Genomic DNA, 19,323 nt, shown 5'->3' with positions numbered 1-19,323 from the left:
CATTGTATTGCAAGAATTGATCGGGAGTCACAAAAGCAGAGATTTCAGAAGTGCTTTCGGTGAGAGGGACTTGCCAATAACCTTTCAATAAATCCAATTTACGTAATTCGCGTTCCCCACATTATCCACACAGTCCTCCATCCTAGATAAAGGATATGAATCAGGAATTGTCACAGAATTAACTTTACGAAAATCTGTCACAAACCGAGAGAAACCATCAGATTTAGCCTCTAACAGGCAGGGTGAGATCCACACGCTGGGACTGGGTTTCGCCAAACAGTGCTGTAAAAGGTAATCAGTTTACTCTTTCATTAGAGCACATTTTACAGGGTTGATGTCTTAGGGGTGCTGCATTATGCCGCATCCTACACATCTATGTCATGTCGTATGAGAGTGGTCTGCATGGGGACATTACTAAGCAGACATCTGAACTCTGTCACTAAATTAACCACATCATCCTGCTGATCGAGAGACAGTTGATGGAGTTTTGTTGGCAAGACTTGTAACATTTCTGCGTTAGGCAGGCGAGCACTTTGCGCAACAGGCTGAGGTGAACGTAATCCGTCTGCAATAACGGGTGCATCATCAGACTCTGGCAGGCTACTCACTACCACTGATGCACAGAAAACATATTGACCTGAAAACTTCGCTGAGAGAGCTGAACCAAATACTGGGAGTAAAACGAGGACTTCATCCCCAATTTGAAACTCTCTCTTCATGGTGGTCTGATCATAGCGTTTTTTCATGCCCACTTGAGAACGGGTCAGATATTGTTTGGCAACAGCGTTAGCTCAAAACAAGCATTCACAGAAATGACCAACATACTGCGCCATCGTTTTATCCGCTGACTCTACAGGCAGCAACAAGAATCGCTCCTTTAGCGAGACAAAAAACAAGCTCAGCCAGACTAAAAAATATTCAAAAAATATTTGAAACAATGTTCAATTACACACAGATATAGATAAAACTAGGATTGTTCCTTCTCAACAGTAGCTTTCTTGTTAAGTAGCCCAATTCTTGATGGTTGAAACATTTGTCAAGGTGACTTTTATTTTAAATGACTTATCTGATAAAAATAATAATAATAACTTTGAAATAAAAGAACAGGATTGTTTTGTATTGCAGTATGAATACATGTAGACACATTATCCCACATAATACAGCATGACAAATAACAATTTAATAATGACATATTCAACATTTTCAATAAAGTACCTGAGATGTGCACACACATGTTCAACAACAGGAATCACTAAACAACTGAAGAGACCATTGGCTAGATGTGAATAATGTGCATTTTAGAAATTAAGCTATTAAAGACCATAACACCTAATTATCATCATTTTAAGAAGGTCTCCAAATAAGACTAATACATAGGATTCCACACTCAAAATATAAAAAAACGACATCTTCCCAAAAGTCGATGCAAATTTCAGTTAAATGAAAAGAAAATGTTGGCGGTGAAGAGGATTAACAAGGTAACTTTAAACTTCAAAGACTCTTGAGGATTTTACAAATAACTCCAACAGCCACAGCAAACAGCTGGTTAAACAGTGCAAATTCAAGGAAGAACATAAGATATAGGACTGTAAGTTTCCTTAATATAACACAGAAGTTATTTAGTTTTTAAGGTCATGACAACCAAAACTCTGTTTCTAATTTTGGTCAATTTGAAACCATAAATTAATGGATTCATTAAGGGAGGTATGACAAGAATTTCTATTGCAACAAAGTTTTTAAAGGCTTGAGGGAAATCTTTTGAACCAAATCGCATAATCATTACATCAAAAAGTATAGTTAAGAGTAAAATGAATAAGGAGACCAAATGTGGCACACATGTTTGCATGAACTTTACCCTGTTTTCAATAGAATTTGCACATGTTTTAATAAGACAAATGTAGGATAGAACTATGAACATACCATGAAAAAAGTAAATGAGTATTGTTATGTATGTCCCTATGCTGTTAATGGCAGTTTCAGCTGGAATACATGCAAGTTTAACAATTGTCCAATTCACACAAAAAAATCTGGTGATATATGGGCTGCATAATTTTAATCTAGATGTTAGAAACATATTTGCAGCTACAATGAAAAAAGGTGTTAACCAAGAGTAACAGACTAACAAAATGAGTCTTTGCTTTGACATGACAGAGTGGTACTCCAGTGGTCGACATATAGCCACATATCTGTCATATGCCATGACTGAAAGAATGGACAAATCAACACAGGCAAATGAGGCAATTATTTGAGCCTGAACAAGACATCCAGAATAAGAGATGACATGAACAGGAGAAAGCAGATCCCAGAGAAGCTTGGGGTAGAAACCTGTTGTCCCATAAAGTGCATTCATGGAAAAAGTACATAGTAAAATATACATTGGTTCATGCAGATTTTTATCCATGATGATGATCACAATAATAGAAATATTTACCAGCAAAATCACACAGTAACACAGTAAAGTGAGAAAGAAGAGAGTAAATATGTGGTTATGTGTTTCATTTAAACCTGAAAGAAAAAACATTCTTATTTGAGAAATATTATCCATCATGATTAGAAAAAAAGGTGTCGTTTCTGTGAAGGGTAACTCTGTCCCTAACAGTGTCTGTGCTGTCTCCTCACTTTTTAATATCTTGTCTAATTACATCGACACACGAGCTGGGAATTCAAACCAGCCATAATTTGCTTGGTCAATTCAATAGTCAACTATGCTGCTCAATCAGGAAACAATTAACCTGCTTTTTAGGGCCCGAGTAGGTCACGACCTGCAAGTTCCCTATTGTTTTTCTAATTATTAGGGCCTGAGCAGGGAACCTGCATGGTCCCTGTTGTTTTTTACAGGGATTATTAGCATTGACATTTGAGAAGGTTTTGTTTTACTTAGACTTAGAGTGTGGAATCATATGTCCCAAATGATCACATTTTTCACTGCCTGAATATATCCCAAAACTCACCAAACTTGGTATATACGTCACATCTACTGAAAAATTTCATAACCTATTGTCGTTCTCAATTTCCATCACTAGGTGGCGCTATAATCAAGGAAAGTGTGTTTTGCATTATAACTCACACATACTTTGTCCCACATTCAAAAACCTTATATCCACGGGTTCACTGAATTGTGGTGAATTCCCCTGTGCCCATTTCCACCTACCGTTTTTTCTGCAAATTTGCGAAATGTTGCAAACTTAGTTTTTCCAACTCCTCCCAGTTTCCACGAAACTTTGCACACAGCATCTGTGGACTCTCTTGACAAAATGTTATTGAAAGAATTTTGATGGTCCAATCAATACTCAAGTTATTAAATGACAACTTCTGGCAGATTTCGTTCCAAACAGGAAGTGTTGCATATTTCTACATTGGTGTATCCGAATGACATGAAACTCAGGTCACTATTCCCTAAGGGTCTGTGCAAAATTTTAGGCAATGACCACAAGGTGGCGCTCTTTAAATTCAAGTGTTTTATATCTTGACAGTGGTTGCTCGGATTAACATAAAACTTTTTCCCAATGCCCTCCTGAGGATATCAGTCAAAATTTTTACCGATCCACCACTAGGTGGCACTCTGGTGGCAGTCTAATTTAATGTTTGGCACTGTACCCACACCAACACTTACGTAAATGAAATTCATAGGGGTTGTATAGACTGGCCCTGTATAGACTTTCCACTCACAAAATTGTGAAAAATGAAAAACGTACTTTTTCAAACTCCTGGGCAATTTGACCGATTTCCACCAAGCTTTGTATGAAGCATCTGTGGACCCTCCTGACAAAAAATTTATCAAAAGAATTTTGATAGTCCAATAAAAGCCCAAAATATAAAACAACAAATTCCTGCACATTGTGTTCAAAACAGACAGTTTTTCATATCTTGAAGAAACACAGTCCGATTACCACAACACTTTTGCTAATTGTGTTCCATTGCCCGATGAGGGTTTGTGCAAAATTCAGTGCAAATTGGCCAATAGGTGGCGCTCTGGTGGCAGTCTAATTAGTGTGAATGGAAGTCAATTGGAAAATCTTCAAATCCTCTTTAAAACTCATTGACTTTCAACCTCTTTTTGTCCCTGATACTTTGAGCTACAGACATTCCAACCTTTAAAGAGTCACAAGACCTTCAACTATTTGGCATGTATTCAGCTTGTTAAAATGTTTCACGGTTTTGAAATCTTTACACTTTTAAAGATTTTTAGCCCATCTTCTGATTTTATAATGGGTGTGTATTGCATGAGTGTGTGACATCATCACTAGAGTGGAGAGCAGCTGGAAAAACTGAAGAAAAACATTTCTTCAGTTTGATTTGAATCCCGCATCTTTTTCATAGACAATAACATAGAAATGTAGGAAATCTTGATGGTATTATTTCAAATGTAGGACTTACAGTTTTGGCTGAAGAAGCCCCAGAGCGACAAGCACTCCAGCAACTCCGCCATAAGCCACAATGTTAATTTTGAGCCTAAATTGCTGGAGGAGCGCAGATGGTACCTGTTTTGTCTCTCACTCTGGCACCCTCATTTTTCACTCATAGAGTTCAGCAATGTCTCCTGTTACTCAGTATATAAATTATTATATATTGTGGCGCTAACCATTACATTTTTTGCAAAAATCATAGGAGTTTGGGAGGCGTTTTCCCATAAATTCTTATAGGGACATTTTCAACATTAGTCCTGCTACTGCTCCAGCATATGTGCCGCCAGAGAAACTGTTTGGCTATCAAAATGTTCACCTTGTTAAGCTCTCTCAGCCCTCTTCTTTTTCAGCTTTTCAGCTTTTTCAAATAACCTATTCATTTTCTGCCTTTTCAGCTCCTTCATACATTCAGCTTTATGTTCAGCTGGAGAAACGGTTCAGCTGTCAAAATACTCAACTTCATTAGCCCATTCAGCCTATTACTTTTCAGTCTTTCTACCTTTTCAGCTTTTGAAAAATTCAGCTTTTCCTGCAAATTCTTGACCATTCAGCCTTGCTAATTGATACAAACCTCTGTTTAAGAGTCTGTAGGGTCACACAGTGTAGTCCACTCATTATTTGTTCTTTATGTAGATTGCAGGGACTTCTGACTTCTGACTTCAGTGTACATTCTTTAATACTGGCAGGACCAGGCCACCCAATGATAAAGGAATGTCTTCCTCAACGGACGGTGTTGTGTGAACAAGCCCGGAAAGCAGCATGCCCCGACTGCGAGGGCCCATTCATCGCCGCTTGCAGCTTTAATTTAAAATTGTGTTTTTATTTTCTGGTGTCACACTCACTGTTCACCTGGGTTCAGTGGTAATTTGTTTACACAACACCGTCCGGATGTCACAAAAAATGTGTTGTTACACATTTAACATATTATGTTCGGATTTCAACAAAGCTTAACAAACTTCATGTGTTTGACAATTAACACAATATGTGTGTTATTTTACGTGGCGGGAAGGGGGCGCCCTTTCTTCATGTTAGCTGTTCACCACAGAGACAAATAAAAAAGAACAAATAACATTAGCTAACTGGGTTTGAGGTCAGTGCAACAGCAATTCATTAACATTCATTCATTAACACCGCCATTTTATAGCAGGTGAACATTTTTCTTCTAACTATGACCTGCTGGCATCCCTTTGGCTCCACATTGTTGTGTTTTATCATAGGATTAAAACCCAAACCATGACCGTTTTTCAATTGTGAACAAGTTACTGTTAGAGTGCTTTTAAAACACTTGTCTAGACATCACTGTAAGTTACAATTACTGCAGGGGGAGCTGTTATGGCAAACACATCAGGGAAAGAGAGAATAGGAGACGTGGTGTTTATGACTGTGGCATTGTTGTCATCATGGTAGACTGTTTATTTGTGGTTGTTGTGTGTGCTTATGGTTGCTGTAAGTTTGTGTCCTAAAGATGAGCACTACTGAGAAGTGTTGATGTGACATGTAATCAATTTGCACTGTGGGCAGAACATTGTGTGAGACTATACAGACAGAGAGAGAGGTAGCATCAGAGCCAAATCTCTCAACAATGTGTTGTATTTTAAAAGCTTGTTATACTAAACATTGGGAAAAATCTATGTAGAACGTACAGTGGAGTTAAAAAAGATACTGTAATTTCATCCTTGGTGATTTTTAAATACATTTAATGAGTGCTGGGAAGTTGTATGTATTTTGTAATCATCAAATAAACTCAATCAATCACATTTCTGTCTGAAATGAAGTGGAGTGGAAGTATAAAGTAGCATCACATGGACATGCTCATATACAAGTACCTGAAAATTTAATTTAAGTACAATACTTTGGTAAATGTACTACTAAAGTTACTGACATATGTCTCTTTGGCTCAGTAAGAGCTGTAAAGCACTTTTCATTCACCTGAGCTCCTGACCTTGTTCGTAATCTGTTCTACTTCTCTACATGATGTCTGAGTCAGTTTGGTAGCACAGTGTAGCCCCACAGCAAATAGTTTTAGTAGTATACAGTGAGATGGATGTTTGCAGATGTGGTTTTGCTATTTTACCAAAGCAAATGATGACTGAATCCTATTTTTCTCTTTCTCAGCAAATAGAGGCTACTAAGAAGAAAATCCTCACAACAGTCTTCCTAGATGGCAGAGAAATATTCAAGAAAGTTGAATGTGAAATGTTGATTTTAATCTTTTGTTCAAATGAAATGTGAACAGTACACTTTAAACATTTTTTTTTCTACAGCTGGGTGTCTGCTTATTTAAATTCAAATCTTTAGGAATAGAATTAAAATATTTGTTAACACATTAATGTGTCTATATAAGGACTACACATTTTGTGCTATATTTAACAGAATTGCTGTGTTTGAAAGCCAACACAAATCTTGTGTTCAAACTCTTAACACAGTAGTTGTGTTAAAGTAACAAGCAGTGTTAAGATATATAGATTTTAGGTTTATTCCATATATTTCCATATATGATATTCTATATCATTCCTAAATACAAAAAGACAAACAGTGAAGTGACTGCACAGAATCTGGTGGGAATTGATAATATAAATTATGTTAAAATTCTCTGGAAGTGCACAAAATGCTCAATATTAAAGTATGAACAACTGTACAATTGACTAAATCATGTGGTATATGTGAATAATGTGGGAATGATAAAATAGCAAATAAAGAGCAGATATTAATAATCATACATTTAAGACTGCCACCAAATAAAAATGAATGTGTTCCAGCACCCTAAATCATGAGGAGAAATAAAAGACAGCTTAAAAGACATTCTTAATGGATCACCAAGCTCAAATTTGCTGTGGGTGCAAAACCTCCTGAGGATATTACATGATCCTCCAGCACACAACAAACAGCCAGCAGCTGGTGAAGCAGTGCATTTTCTCAAAAGAAGATCACTAAAGAAAGGACATTAAGTTGGCATAACATATAAAACAAATTCATTTAGTTTTTAAAGTAATGACACCCGGAATTCTGTTTCTAATTTTGGTCAATTTGAAACCATAAATGAGAGGATTCATTAAGGGAGGTATGACAAGGAATTCTATAGCAACAAAGTTTTGAAGGGTTTGTGGTAAATCGTTTGAGCCAAATCGAATATTCAATACATCAGACACTATAGCCACAAGAAAAATGAGCACGGAGGTTAAATGTGGCACACATGTTTGCATGAACTTTGCCCTGTTTTCTATTGAATGCACACATGTTTTAATGAGATACATGTAGGACCAAATTATAAAGAAGGCATGCAAGATATAAAAGGCTATTGTTATGTACGCAACTACGCCATTAAGGGTAGTTTCAGCTGGGAAACAAGCAAGTTTAACAATAATCCAATTCACACAAAAAAGCCTGGAAATATATGGGCTGCATAACTTTAATCTAGATGTCAGAAAAATATTTGTGCCCATGATGCAAAAAGGTGTTATCCAAGAGTAACACACTAACTTAATGAGTCTTTGCTTTGTCATGACAGAGTGGTACTCCAGTGGTCGACATATAGCCACATATCTGTCATATGCCATGACGGAAAGAATAAAAAGATCTGAGCAGGCAAATGAGTACATTATATGAGCCTGAACAAGACATCCAGAATAAGAGATGACGTGAACAGGAGAAAGCAGATCCCAGAGAAACTTGGGATAGAAACCTGCTGTCCCATAAAGTCCGTTTATGCAAAAAGTACATAGTAAAATATACATTGGTTCATGCAGGTCTTTATCTACGATGATGGTCACAATGAGAGTAATATTTACCAACAAAATAAAACAGTAACACAGTAAAGTGATAAAGAACAGAGCACGTCTGTAGTTCATTGTTTCATGTAAACCTGAAAGAAAGAATGTTGTTATAACAGAGACATTATCCATCATGATGGGAAAACCTTTTTAGTATTGTAGTTTTCCTTGTGGTGTAAAGCATCGTAACCCCAGACTCTCTCCCCTCATTTATTATAGCAGCTCATGTGCTGGGAGTTAAATCAACCAATCAACTGTCTTGAAGAGCTTTCAGCTTCAAGAATCAGCATGCAGTCTGTGAGCGCATTATGTATTTATTATTCATTGTATAAATAAAATTATACCTGAAGGCAGTTGGTCAGGTGAAGTCTCCACCAATATTAAACTTTTTTTTTTTTTTGGCTTGCTCCAAATTGGAGTTCTCCACAGATCTAAAACAAGACCAGAACCCAGCCAGTACCGGCGCCTATCAGAGATGGTTTTAGTGCGGTCCTCCTTAAGTCAACCAGAAGCCACACAGCTACACTTAAGTTTCTGAATATTTCCACTCTCAAAGGAAATTTTCCACAGTGACCTTCTGTGACCTTAAATGCGCTTAAGTCTATTTGAAAGGCCAAAACACATGAACAAAAGCTCTGTAAGAAATGTTCCTGTATGTGTGGACAGCGTCGTCAGCTGAAGATATGCATGCTCTTAACAAATTTGTGTATGCGTGAGGGCTGGCTGGTTCATGTATCCTGCATCTCTTGTTTTTAAAAGAAACAAGAACATGAACGGTCGGAGCAGTCTACAAGATAACGTGTGCCATCTAATGGTATCCACCATTAACACCCATAGTATGTAGGCAAGTATGTGAACAACCACACAGCTCGTTGTCTGAGCCAACATATGGTTCAACAGCAAGTACAGTCACAGTCAAATGTTTACATACACTTGTAATAAGCATGTATATCATGTCAGTCTTGAGATCCAATGATTTCTGCTTAGATTTTCCCATTGTAGCCTACGGTTTGTGTTTTGCCTTTGGACTTCACTTTGGTTGTCTTTTAGGAAATAAAGCCCTAAAATGTTTGCTCAGAGTAGACATCATACATACAAAACCAGGTCAGTTTCTAAAACACTACCACCACATGCTATGAGAATGATTATGATGAAAAATATGTGATACAGCAGAATCAAATTGATTTAATTATTAATGAATTCTTAGAAACGTTAGCATAATTTTCTGCATACACAAAGGCCCAATCCACTAATGAAAAGTGTCCCAAAGTGATCAATATTAAATGAGAAAAGTAACCCCAAGAATATTCCCAAGAATACATACTGATAAAATATGTGTTGTAATCATCACCTTGAAAATTCTTGAAGCTTACTGTTTTGACATGTCATGTCTTTCTATCTCTTTTCACAATAACAGGGTTTGTTCCAGGTCATTCTTATTAATTACAGCATTTTAAATTTTTTTTTATTCCGTTTTTCTCAGTGACTCTTATTTCACACAATAATGCAACTTTTTGTCATGAGTTTTTCATTCAAGATTGCCAGGAATATATTATTTTTTATATACATATATTTTTCCAACAATGAATACAATAACCCTAACGCTTTGTTTGTTTGTCAGATTTTGAGCATGATAATGTTCTTAAAATAAGTTTTCTGATTTCTGGTAGCTTCAGGCCGTACACGAGAGGATTCACAATGGGAGGAATCACAACAAACTCCAGTGACAAAATTACAGCTAGGAATGGATTCAGAGCCTCAAGATCAATTCTGCTGAGTGCAATATCACAAAACACAGTGATGGAATAATTCACGAACGTAATAACGTGCGGCAGACAGCTCTGTATGACTTTGCCCCTGAATTCTGAGGAGCGTTTCCTGCAAACAAGAAAAATGCGTGCGTATGTATACAAGACAAAAGCTAAGGGCAGAAAGACTGTGCTTACGGTCGCGAACATGCCAACAAGGTTATTCATAACAGTAGAGACACACGACAGTTTTACAACAGGCCAGTTGGCGCAGAATATCTTTGGTATCTTATTGCCACAGAGTGGAAGTCTGGAGGACAGATAAACACAGGCTGCAACAGAAAAAACTGGAACGATCCAAGCAAAAGCGACCAGCTTAGAGACCAGCTTGGAAGTTACTTTGCTGTGGTAATGTAGAGGTTGACACACAGCAACATACCGATCATAAGCCATAATGCCCAAGAGGGTGAGCTCATAGGATGCATAGGTGTAAATGACATAGATCTGAAAAAAACAAGCTGATCGTGGGATCAAATGAGTATCAGACAGAAGGTCTTTGAAAAATCTGAAGAAGAAGCCAGCAGAGCCCCACAGAGAGTTAATAGAAAGACACATAATGAAAATATACATGGGCTCATGTAAAGTTTTCTCTCGTGATATTACCAATATTATGACAAGATTAGCTGAGATAATTAAAGCATACAAAAGCAAGCACAGGACAAATGCTGGATAGCGGTAGTTGCCTATCTTAACAAACATGGTGAGGTTAAAATAAGGTGGATAAGTTGTGTTTTTCATTTACCCTGTAGACAGTAGAAGAGATAATTTTATGAATAAAAACTCTGTTTGTGGATCCTGTTAACAGATATGTGTTAATATGAACTGAGACAGTAACAGGTATCTGGCGAGCAAGAGATAGAGCAGAGATTTCCTAAGTGACAAATGATACAAGAGGATTACAAGTAAGTAAGAAAAATGCAATCATTGCAAGACATCAGAAACATCATCAATAAGGCTTGTTACAATCTCAGATATATTTACTGCCAGTGGTTTTTAACACTCCAACATGCTCCTCGTGTCATATGCTTGTATTCTGTGGCAGGGCAGGTGACCCTCTGCAGTTTAACAGGAGGAGCTGAAAGCCTATTTAACTTGTCACACACAATTACGTCATTGCAGTCATCACTCCATGGAATCTAGGATAGAGAACTTGGATGTGCAATACACAAACTCACTTGCAGATAAATTATCAATTACAGTATCAGGTCAAAGTGACATGTTGACAAGTGACTATATTCCAGCTGTGCTCAAAATACACAAATTATACAGTTTAGGGAGTGTAGTGACAAAGGAAAAGACAGATCTCTGTTATGGTATAACCAACAGCTGATGTTACTGTTCTTGCTACTCCCGACTGGTGGTTTATGGGTGTTAATCGATGCTAATCATACACAAGTCATGATAAAAAGTTGATCACAGTGATTTATTTATAATAGTTTCCCTTAACGAACACAGTCAAAGCCTGTTTGGCAGTCATAAAAGAAGTTTCAGATGTTGTTAGCTGATACAGCAGTCACTGTGATACAGCGAACTCTGTTAAGCTGACAACACCCAACTGTTCCTGTCTTTTCCCCCATCCTCCTCCGACACCCACGTTGCAACTCACATCTCAGAATGTTTGGCAGACATCTCTGCTTGGACAGCTGTGCATCTCCTCAAACTCAACCTTAGTAAAACTGAACTTGACTTCATCCCAGGGAAAGACTGCCCTCGCATGGACCTGTCAGTCACTGTCAAGGATGTCACGGTATGGCCTTCATCAATGACGAGGAACCTGAGTGTGGTGTACACCCCCAATATCACTGCTGTGGCCCAATCCTGCAGATTTGCCCTCTACAACATCTGCAGGATCCGGTCTTTCCTCACAAAAGATGAGATGCAACTCCCGGTCCAAGTGCTGGTCATCTCCTGCCTGGACTACTGAAATTCCTTCTTGGCCTGACTCCCAGCCTCTGCGACTTAACCATTGCAACATATCCACAGCGCTGCAGCGTGCCTTGTTTACAATCCTCCCAATGTGTCAAGGTCTTCTCCCATGTGACCCCCCCTCCACTGGCTTCCTGTTTCAGCCTACATCCGATCCAAGACAGTGATGCTGGATTTCAAGGCCTTCAACAGAACTGCACCTGTCCACCTTGAAACACTGATCAGTCACTGAAAAGTGTCTACTAAAGGCCCTAAATGTAAATATAAATGTAAATGTAAATATAGAGTTGAGTCAAAATAAACTTAAGTGCCAATATTCATCGTGATGAACACATCACTCAATTTAAAAGTGTAGCCTCCTGATGTGTTTTTAATAGTTTAGGACAACAGTAAAACTCTGTGACACAGAATGATACTGATTGGAACATACACCGATCAGGCATAACATTATGACCACCTGCCTAATGTTGTGTTGGACCCCCTTTTGCTGCAAAACCAGCCCTGAACTGTCATGACACAGACTGCACCAGACCCCTGAAGGTGAGCTGTTGTATCTGGCACCAAGATGTTAGCAGCAGATCCTTTAAGTCCCTTAAGTTTGAATTGAGTAACTCGTGTACAACGTCACTTGTCCAGTGATTTCACCATTTGTAGACTTAATTTATTGTTCAGACACAGTCCATTTTCTACTGAAGGAGTTTAGTGAATGCTTGCACAAGAGTAGCAAGTGTACTTCCTTTTATTATTTATGATAGGGGAGATGCTGTGCTTCAGCAGTGTCATTACCTTTAAAGTAGTGGTCAAGAAGCATTCAATAACATCTCAGTGGTTACAAAAGAACTACTTTATTAAACATAAAAGGCTCTATATTCCTGGTCCCATATTCTTTGAACTTCACTTTAGCTGTCTTTTAGGAAACTAAACCTTAAAATGTGTTTTTAGAATAGACGTCATACAGACGAGCTCTGTTTATAAAACAGAAACACCACAAGCTATCAGAAAAATTAGAATAAGAATGCTTGATTTGTGATACAAAAGAATTCTAAGGTACTAAATTATTAATGCATTCCTTTAAAACATCGGCTCAACTTTTGCATGCAATTTGACACAAACTACCAACGCAAAAAGTTTCCCAAAGTGAACCTCATGAAATAAATACTCCTAAGAATACATACTGACAGAATATGTATAAAATCATCAACTTGAAAACTCTTGAACTCTTGAAGACTAACGTCATATCTTTCTGTCTCTTTACACAATGACAGGGTTTATTCCAGGTGATTCTTATTAATTACAGCAGTTTCTTTTAATTCCATTTTTCCTAGTGACTCTTATTTCACACAATGAATCCAGTAGGAGTTAATGTAGTTTTTTTTTTATTCATCAACAGGAAATACAGTGATAAATGAATGTCTATGAATGTGATCATTTACAAAGTAAATGTTTGCACAAACAAACAGCCAGGTGTGTAAATGAGAGATTTTAAAGTAATGATGATCGAACTCTAGATAAGACCACTCACAGAAACAGCACAGGTTAATTATGTTACTGTGATCATGTTACATAACATAACCCTAACCCTGTAACATAAACTAACCCTAACCCTAACGCTTTGTTTGTTTGTCAGATTTTAAGCATGATAATGTTCTTAAAATAAGTCTTCTGATTTCTGGTAGCTTCAGGCCGTACACAAGAGGATTCACAATGGGAGGAATCACAACAAACTCCAGTGACAAAATTATAGCTAGGAATGGATTCAGAGCCTCAAGATCAATTCTGCTGAGCGCCACATCACAAAACACAGTGATGGAATAATTCACGAATGTAATAACGTGCGGCAGACAGCTCTGTATGACTTTGCCCCTGAATTCTGAGGAGCGTTTCCTGCAAACAAGAAAAATGCGTGCGTATGTATACAAGACAAAAGCCAGGGGCAGAAAGACTGTGCTTACCGACACTAACATGCCAACAAGGTTATTCATAACAGTGGAGACACACGACAGTTTTACAACAGGCCAGTTGGCGCAGAATATCTTTGGTATCTTATTGCCACAGAGTGGAAGTCTGGAGGACAGATAAACACAGGCTGCAACAGAAAAAGCTGGAAAGATCCACGCAAAAGCGACCAGCTTGGAGACCAGCTTGGAAGTTACTTTGCTGTGGTAATGTAGAGGTTGACACACAGCAACATACCGATCATAAGCCATAATGCCCAAGAGGGTGAGCTCATAGGATGCATAGGTGTAAATGACATAGATCTGAAAAAAACAAGCTGATCGTGGGATCAAATGAGTATCAGACAGAAGGTCTTTGAAAAATCTGAAGAAGAAGCCAGCAGAGCCCCACAGAGAGTTAATAGAAAGACACATAATGAAAATATACATGGGCTCATGTAAAGTTTTCTCTCGTGATATTACCAATATTATGACAAGATTAGCTGAGATAATTAAAGCATACAAAAGCAAGCACAAGACAAATGCTGGATAGCGGTAGTTGCCTATGTTAACAAACATGGTGAGGTTAAAATAAGGTGGATGAGTTGTGTTTTCCATTTACCCCATAGACAACAGAAGATATAACTTTATGAATAAAGACAACTCTGTTTGTGGATCCTGTTAACAAATATGTGTTAATATGAACTGAGACAGTAACAGGTATCTGGCAAGCAAGAGATAGAGCAGAGATTTCCTAAGAGACAAATGATACAAGAGGATTACAAGTAAGTAAGAAACATGCAATCATTGCAAGACATCAGAAACATCATCAATAAGGCTTGTTACAATCTCAGATATATTTACTGCCAGTGGTTTTTAACACTCCAACATGCTCCTCGTGTCATCTGCTTGTATTCTGTGGCAGGGCAGGTGACCCTCTGCAGTTTAACAGGAGGAGCTAAAAGCCTATTTAACTTGTCACACACAATTACGTCATTGCAGTCATCACTCCATGGAATCTAGGATAGAGAACTTGGATGTGCAAAACACAAACTCAATTGCAGATATCGATTATCAATTTCAATATCAGCTCAAAGTTAAAGTCACATGTTGACAAATGACTGGAGTCCACCTGTGATAGAAATACAGACATTGTACAGTTGAGGGAGTGTAGTGACAAAGGAAAAGAAAGATCTTCTATTAAAACTATTAAGAATTATTATAGGATTTGAAGTGCTGGAAGTGATAAAATTCAGAAGCTGATGTTACCATTCTTGCTACAACCGACTGGTGGTGTATGGGTGTTAATCTGTGCTAGTTATACGCTTATCATGATGAAAGTTTGATCACAGTGATTTAAAGGGATACTTTGTGTTTTTTGAAGTGGGGTCACATAAAGTACATATCTATAGTCGATCTGTTCCCTACCGTAGTCACCGATCAGCGCAGCCTCAGTTTGGAGAAGTAGACAGCCGCTCCAGCCTGAAGCTCAGCTTTGTACTGCAGTGAACAGGGTCCAGAGAAAAAGTGAAATTTAACCACCTAAAACAAGGCTCACCTAAAAGTCTATAACAGTTTAAGTTTTCGTTGTATAGAGAAAATTCACACCGCTTTACATCGCCGTCAGACCGCCCTTTCTTTTGGCATTACATTTTCTCAACCGTAGAACCACTGTATCCCTACGCATTAGCGCAACTGGGCAACAGGTGATCCGTGAGCGGCGAAATACAGCGCGAGGCCCAGCTGCTGGGTGAGAGGTTTACTTACGATAAAAACAAAACTTAACAGACTGTCGAACCTCCGTATCCCCATGCATTAGCGCAACTGTGTAGGGATACGGAGGTTCTATGGTTGACAAAAATGCAGTGCCAAAAGAAAGGGCGGTCTGACGGCAATGTAAATGTTTTAGGTGGTTAAATTTCACTTTTTCTCTGGACCCCGTTCACTGTAGTACAAAGCTGAGCGTCTGGGCTGGAGCGGCTCTCTGCTTCTCCAAACTGAGGCTCAGATCAGTGATTACGGTAGGGAACAGATCTACTATGGATATGTACTTTATATGACCCCACTTCAAAAAACACAAACTGTCCCTTTAATTATAATTGTATCTCTAACCGGACACAGTCAAACCCTGTTTTGAAGTCATAAATGAAGTTTCACATGTTGTTAGCTGATACAACAATCACTTGATTTGACAGCAGCAGGTTTTTGTATGTAGAGTCAAAATAAACTGAAGTGCCAGTGTTCATCGTGACGAACACGACACTCACTCTTAAACTGTGGTGACCTGATGTGTTGAGGAATTGTAGTGTGGTTCAGACATGATGTTTGATACTTGCCTGCAAATCAGAAGAATCTGAGCCCAGGCCAATCACAGCCATTAATTTATGATGGTGCAGGTTGATAAGATGGAGAGAGGATCATCACCGGACAGATTTCAAAAGTCACATGTTGCTCGCTGCTCTGATTGGTTGAAGATCTGTATAATTAGACCCAGTCTGCAGGTCCGTCCAGGTTAAGCAATTCAGATCAAACTGTCAAGCAGCACTGATAAAATATGAATCAAGACTCTTTTACTGCATTTCCAATGTTTTCAGAAACATATTTATATATTTTTTTTGTAGGTGTAAGTGGAGAAATTTTGAGACCAGATCATTGTTATAGAAAAGTTCTGATACCAATCAGACCAAGAACCGCCCCAACTAGCTTGTGTCGCTCAACGCTGCGTCACCCAGTTTCTTGGTCTGTTCCCATGGATGATGACCCTTGGTAATCCACAATTAATCGAGATGAACCAGAAAAATGTGTTTTTCACAAACACGATTTAGTTGATGCCGGGTTAGTCTGATGTTGAGTAGTCTCACTAAAAATTTTGTATTTCACCTAGATGGTTTGGTTTTTCCAGATGTAGCAGTGCATCTCGGCGAACTCCCTGACTGTAGCAGACCTCACATTGTGCATTTGTGCATTGAAAGATGGTTTGGATGGTTTTACGTGAACATTTCTACTGGAAAGTCTTTAGGAAGTCACATAATACGGTATAAAGACGCATAAAAACAGTATCACATGTTGTTGTGCAGTTGTATGGGTCTTTCACATGACCTTCAATGTGCACAACAGGATGTTTGTCTCTTCAAGGCTTTTTTTAAATTTTTATTTAAATTTAGTGAATTCATTGTTTTCTGTCTTCTATTTCAAAGACATTATTTCAGTTTTCAGTCCCTACTTGGTTAGGTTTAGAAAAATAGCACGGTTTGGATTGAAGTAGTAAGCAAGTGTTCGCTCTGTTTGAAGTTACAAACGACAAGACAATGCTCGCCGACGAGAACGGGCATCAAACACACAACATTCTGTGTGATGCAGGATGTATGTCACCGGCGAAATACCAAGATTTAGGGAGTCGTGATACTGACAGGCTTCAAATACTGATAAATAAGGTTTCAGCATAATTTCAACCCAGGTCAATACTTTGGATGAACAGGTGTGTTTGTAAATGAACCTACAATGGTGTGATTGTTAATCTAATTCCACATACACGCTCATGGAAATATACCAAGATTAAATAAAACAAACAAAATCTGATTGATTTAGCCTCAAGAAATAATTCCTTAAACTTGTAGGCTTCATAACAGGGAATTGTTGCAGTCTCATGCAAGTCACTCAGACAATAACTTCTGTACTCCCCTGAGTATCATTTTGAGTGACTCAGAGGGTTTAGAGGAAAAACAGTCTATTATTAAACACGTGATGTAATTTTTGTTTGTCTTTAAGGCCTTAATACACTCTTCAAAACAACTGGTCACACATACAGGACATCTCTTGAGTGATGTAAGGCTACTGTGGTGACTTTTATTAGTCCCTCAGCCCTCCTTTATGTCCACCACTGCCATAACATCCCTTGATGGAAGGTGTTGAAACACAGAGCTTGGGGAAAAGTGTCACTGTACATTGGCATGAGAGAAGTTTTAGTGAAAGATAAAAAACAATAATGATGAAAAGACACTGCTTGTGTTTGGCTCAATGCCTCTGATGGAGATTTTGAGGACTTCAAGACTAATGAGATCCCACGGGACACTAGATACAGTGTGCTTTACTTTTCCAAGGGTATTAATGTAGAATAATGATGTTGGAAATGGTCAACAGGTCATTATCTCCATCATCCCTCGAGAGCAATTAAACATGCAATGCTTCCGTGGAGGAACCGTCCTTAGTAACCAAACCAAAACAAAGATGTTTTTCAATTCAGCAAATGGTCAAGAGAATGAACAACAAGTGTAACCAGCAAAGGTTTTATTCAATGGGTTGGAAAGAAAGAGTTGGACTGACCTAGTGACCCCATACTGGCTTGTAGATGCTGGTAATCTTGATTTACAAATCATTAATGACACGTCTCTGCAACCATCAGATGTTCCTTAGGTTCATTTTTCTGATATTATGTTGTGACAGCGCTGTGCTCATGGTCTGGTTAGGTTTGGGCAAAAATAACAGTTATTAGGAAAAGATGATGTTTTGGTCTAAAATACCTGTTGAGGTCAACACAAACCATCCACTGGCATCACACTAGCTTTATTAATTTAGGTTACTAGTTACTTTGCAGATTCAGACTATTCAGTATTTACAGCCATCTATTGTGACGGGTTACCAATCAGATCTTGTTGTGGTAGAGACATTGTTTGAGACGGGGCTGCATCAGAGCCAAAGTAGCACATTTTAAATTTGTTTATCTGCAAAATGGAAAAAACAAAACACTGATCCAATAATCTGAAAAATACATAATATCTGCCAGGGCTGATTATCGGTCTATCCCTAGTTTTATAGAAATGTCAATGTGGGTTGTAGCCTATGTGACACTTACAGATGTGAACGTATCACTGGTTTGCACTAATGTAAACTGCCAACATTGTATCCTGGTGTCTGGGTTTTGAGAAGAACTCAGAAAAAATAATGTGTGTGTGAATGCAGCGATGACATCACACTGCGGACAAAGCATGCAAACAGAAAAAAAAAATAAAGTGAATTAAGAAAAAACATCTTTACCCTTTTTTTTCAATACCACTTATAGATTACTGACTTTAGTAACAATATTGGTCACAAACAAGACTGCAACAATCATCGTCCAGCCATTTTCATCAGTTCTTAGTGTCAAATAGAAGCGACTTCTATTTTCAATATTCTTGTATTTGGACGTTCTTTGCATGTTACTGCATAAGCTGCAGTGCAAAATCTAACAGAGCCACCACCGTAACGCTCAAAACTAAAATTAATCTACCCGAGAGGCACAGAACATTCCATGAAATGCAATGAAAGTGAGTTGTATGACACCAGCTGTCATGACTTGAAATGTGTGTGTGCCCTACACAGAAAATAAACACTGTGTCATGGTTTAGGGTGTTTGGTACATCATTTCCTGTTTTATTTTGAAGATTATATCTTCATGCATGGTGTGTTACTTTCCACTTCCTGTCCTCTTCTGCATTCCTAC

General features: G+C 38.2%; 4 protein-coding genes across 4 annotated transcripts; all 4 read right to left on the bottom strand.

Annotated features, from left to right (window-relative positions):
- Positions 1 to 1,615: 1,615 nt before the first annotated feature.
- On the bottom strand, positions 1,616 to 2,548 carry LOC119026083 (olfactory receptor 1D2-like). The gene has a single exon (XM_037110186.1). The coding sequence runs from the start codon at positions 2,546 to 2,548 to the stop codon at positions 1,616 to 1,618; it is 933 nt and encodes a 310-aa protein (XP_036966081.1).
- Positions 2,549 to 7,378: 4,830 nt separating this feature from the next.
- LOC119025973 (olfactory receptor 142-like) lies at positions 7,379 to 8,311 on the bottom strand. Its single transcript, XM_037110020.1, has one exon. It carries the CDS (start codon positions 8,309 to 8,311, stop codon positions 7,379 to 7,381), a length of 933 nt encoding a protein of 310 aa, XP_036965915.1.
- A 346-nt stretch (positions 8,312 to 8,657) lies between these two features.
- LOC119026108 (olfactory receptor 6N2-like) lies at positions 8,658 to 10,722 on the bottom strand. Its single transcript, XM_037110222.1, has 3 exons — positions 9,828 to 10,722; positions 9,211 to 9,246; positions 8,658 to 8,671 (listed from the first exon to the last, which is right to left on the bottom strand). The coding sequence occupies exons 1-3, from the start codon at positions 10,720 to 10,722 to the stop codon at positions 8,658 to 8,660; spliced, it is 945 nt and encodes a 314-aa protein (XP_036966117.1).
- Positions 10,723 to 13,514: 2,792 nt separating this feature from the next.
- Positions 13,515 to 14,462, bottom strand: LOC119026103 (olfactory receptor 6N2-like). Its single transcript, XM_037110219.1, has one exon. It carries the CDS (start codon positions 14,460 to 14,462, stop codon positions 13,515 to 13,517), a length of 948 nt encoding a protein of 315 aa, XP_036966114.1.
- Positions 14,463 to 19,323: the final 4,861 nt, after the last annotated feature.

This window comes from Acanthopagrus latus, chromosome 9 (assembly GCF_904848185.1).
Source record: "Acanthopagrus latus isolate v.2019 chromosome 9, fAcaLat1.1, whole genome shotgun sequence".
Taxonomy (NCBI): Eukaryota; Metazoa; Chordata; class Actinopteri; order Spariformes; family Sparidae; genus Acanthopagrus; species Acanthopagrus latus.
The sequence above is the reverse complement of the archived record's forward strand: the minus strand, read 5'-3'. Positions and strand labels throughout refer to the sequence as shown.

Bases quoted from the DNA above. Each gene is read 5' to 3' on its own strand.
- LOC119026083 (XM_037110186.1), bottom strand. From the start codon at position 2,548: ATGATGGATAATATTTCTCAAATAAGAATGTTTTTTCTTTCAGGTTTA.
- LOC119025973 (XM_037110020.1), bottom strand. From the start codon at position 8,311: ATGATGGATAATGTCTCTGTTATAACAACATTCTTTCTTTCAGGTTTA.
- LOC119026108 (XM_037110222.1), bottom strand. From the start codon at position 10,722: ATGAAAAACACAACTTATCCACCTTATTTTAACCTCACCATGTTTGTT. The intron at 9,247-9,827 runs TTATTTTAAGAA...TACTCTGAGCAA, and splicing joins GCTACCAGAAATCAGAAAAC to ACATTTTAGGGCTTTATTTC.
- LOC119026103 (XM_037110219.1), bottom strand. From the start codon at position 14,462: ATGGAAAACACAACTCATCCACCTTATTTTAACCTCACCATGTTTGTT.